This window comes from Sinocyclocheilus grahami, unplaced genomic scaffold (assembly GCF_001515645.1).
Source record: "Sinocyclocheilus grahami isolate Dianchi unplaced genomic scaffold, SAMN03320097.WGS_v1.1 scaffold31.1, whole genome shotgun sequence".
Classification (NCBI taxonomy): Eukaryota; Metazoa; Chordata; class Actinopteri; order Cypriniformes; family Cyprinidae; genus Sinocyclocheilus; species Sinocyclocheilus grahami.
In genome coordinates, this window is record NW_015505210.1 from 2,471,825 (window position 1) to 2,473,597 (window position 1,773).

At 42.9% G+C, this 1,773-nt stretch overlaps 1 protein-coding gene across 1 annotated transcript in view; it reads right to left on the reverse strand.

Moving 5' to 3' along the window:
- The window catches only part of LOC107574261 (transcription initiation factor TFIID subunit 4-like), a 58,747-nt gene that overhangs the window by 38,538 nt on the left and 18,436 nt on the right, over window positions 1–1,773 (reverse strand). Inside the window, exon 9 of the mRNA XM_016260715.1 lies at window positions 1,515–1,684. Within this exon, the coding sequence (XP_016116201.1) occupies window positions 1,515–1,684 (170 nt within the window). The remainder of the gene's footprint in view (window positions 1–1,514; window positions 1,685–1,773) is intronic.

The following is a 1,773-nucleotide window of genomic DNA, read 5'->3' on the forward strand; positions in this document are numbered from 1 at the left end:
ACACTCACTTCCCATCACTCTCTCAACATCATATCCAGCAGGTGGCGCAACACTCCTCCTCCCCGTTCCCTCCTCCAGCCATCAAGCTGAGATCATCACACACACACACACACACACACACACACACACACACACACACACACACACACACACACAGAACTCCCCAGAAGGAAGATTTAAATTTTTAACACACTCCACCCCCCTGGCGACAGCATAACAACCACAGCCGGGCTCCATGTAATAGCACATATCCGCAGGCACTCATTGGTATGCACTGTGTGCTAAATCAAGTGCACGGGGGGAGGAAGAGTTTGCTTAAATACAATAAATGGAGGACACTTTTTTGGATGAGAGGGATCCAAAGACCTGCCTCATGTCTATACGACAGTCGCCTGTTTCCTCATGTGATTTATGTGAAGGTAAACTAATCATTATTAATGAGATGCTGGTGCAGTATGTTTGCAGATTGCATGTATAGCATTTGGGCATGCTCTGTTAACTAAAGCATGCTCACATTTTCTCTGAAATGCAGAAAATCTTAATTGTTTACATGTAGCATCTACAGGAATGTAGATTCGAAGGCATCTAGTCCTTGAAATGTGCATTGTTTAGGCAGGGACATTCAGACTGCATGCAAGTGACCTTGTCAGGGAAGAGGCCCGAGGCAACCTCACATTTCAGCACACAGCAAACTAACAGAGAGCCATCAGAAGACAGCCTATAAAGTATTCATACGCAGTCCAAGGAGGCCTCAAGCTCAGACACAGGACATTCATTAGCCTGACTTAAGTGAGTGACCAGTGGAAGTGCACTAGAAAGTGCCCTAGTCTTAGGCAGAGATCAAGGAGAGGGGATTGAAATGTTACCAATCACAGAATCTCTGCTTTTTAAGTCTAGGGTGGGTTACACTATAGATGAAAACAAAAATATTAATAAATACTACAACAGCAAATACTATAAAATAAATACAAAAATAACAGTCAACTAGTCATCTAAAAAAACAATTAGAACCACCAAAATGCTTTACCTACTTTGTTATTTTGCCTAATTATACAGAGCTTCTTTATGACTGATTACTCCAGGTTTTAGGCTAGATGATTTTGAAATCATGTAGTACAAGGTATTAGTGTCCAGATCCTTTGTATAGTTTATTCATATGACGGTAAATATGGCCAAAAATATCATCTATACAGCTGTCTCTCTGTGTGGCGTTTAAATCAAGCAGCTGAATCATAAAGCTTAGAAAAGAGTGACACATCTTTCCTGTCTCATCGGGCCAGCTTTCATCAGCTTTTTGTTTAAATCCATTCATAATCCCACACCCATTTAAAGATCCGCCATCAAACAACGTCAGTCAACACTGATACAGTAATTAGACAGAACATTAACTGCCCACACAGTGGTGGTACAGCTTAAACCTCTTTATGACTGTAAACCTGCCAGGAGAAACTGATCCTGACAACCACATTGCCAGACTGCCGATGAGAGTACTGCAGTGGCGGGTAATTGCGTACCAGTCTCCAGGAGACGTTTGTGGAGCAGGCTGGCAGGAAGGAAGGCCTCGTCCTTACAGGAGCGGATCTGGGTGCCCACCAGCTCTGAACCCGTGGCCAAGATACGGGCGTTCTCCTCATTTAGGTTCACACCAGCCATGGATGCCACGTCATTGATGTCGTCATCATCCCTGCAGACACAAACGGAGGAGATGCAAGAATAGTTTTACCATGCACGAAACAGGTATATGGAGATATATATATATATATATATATATAT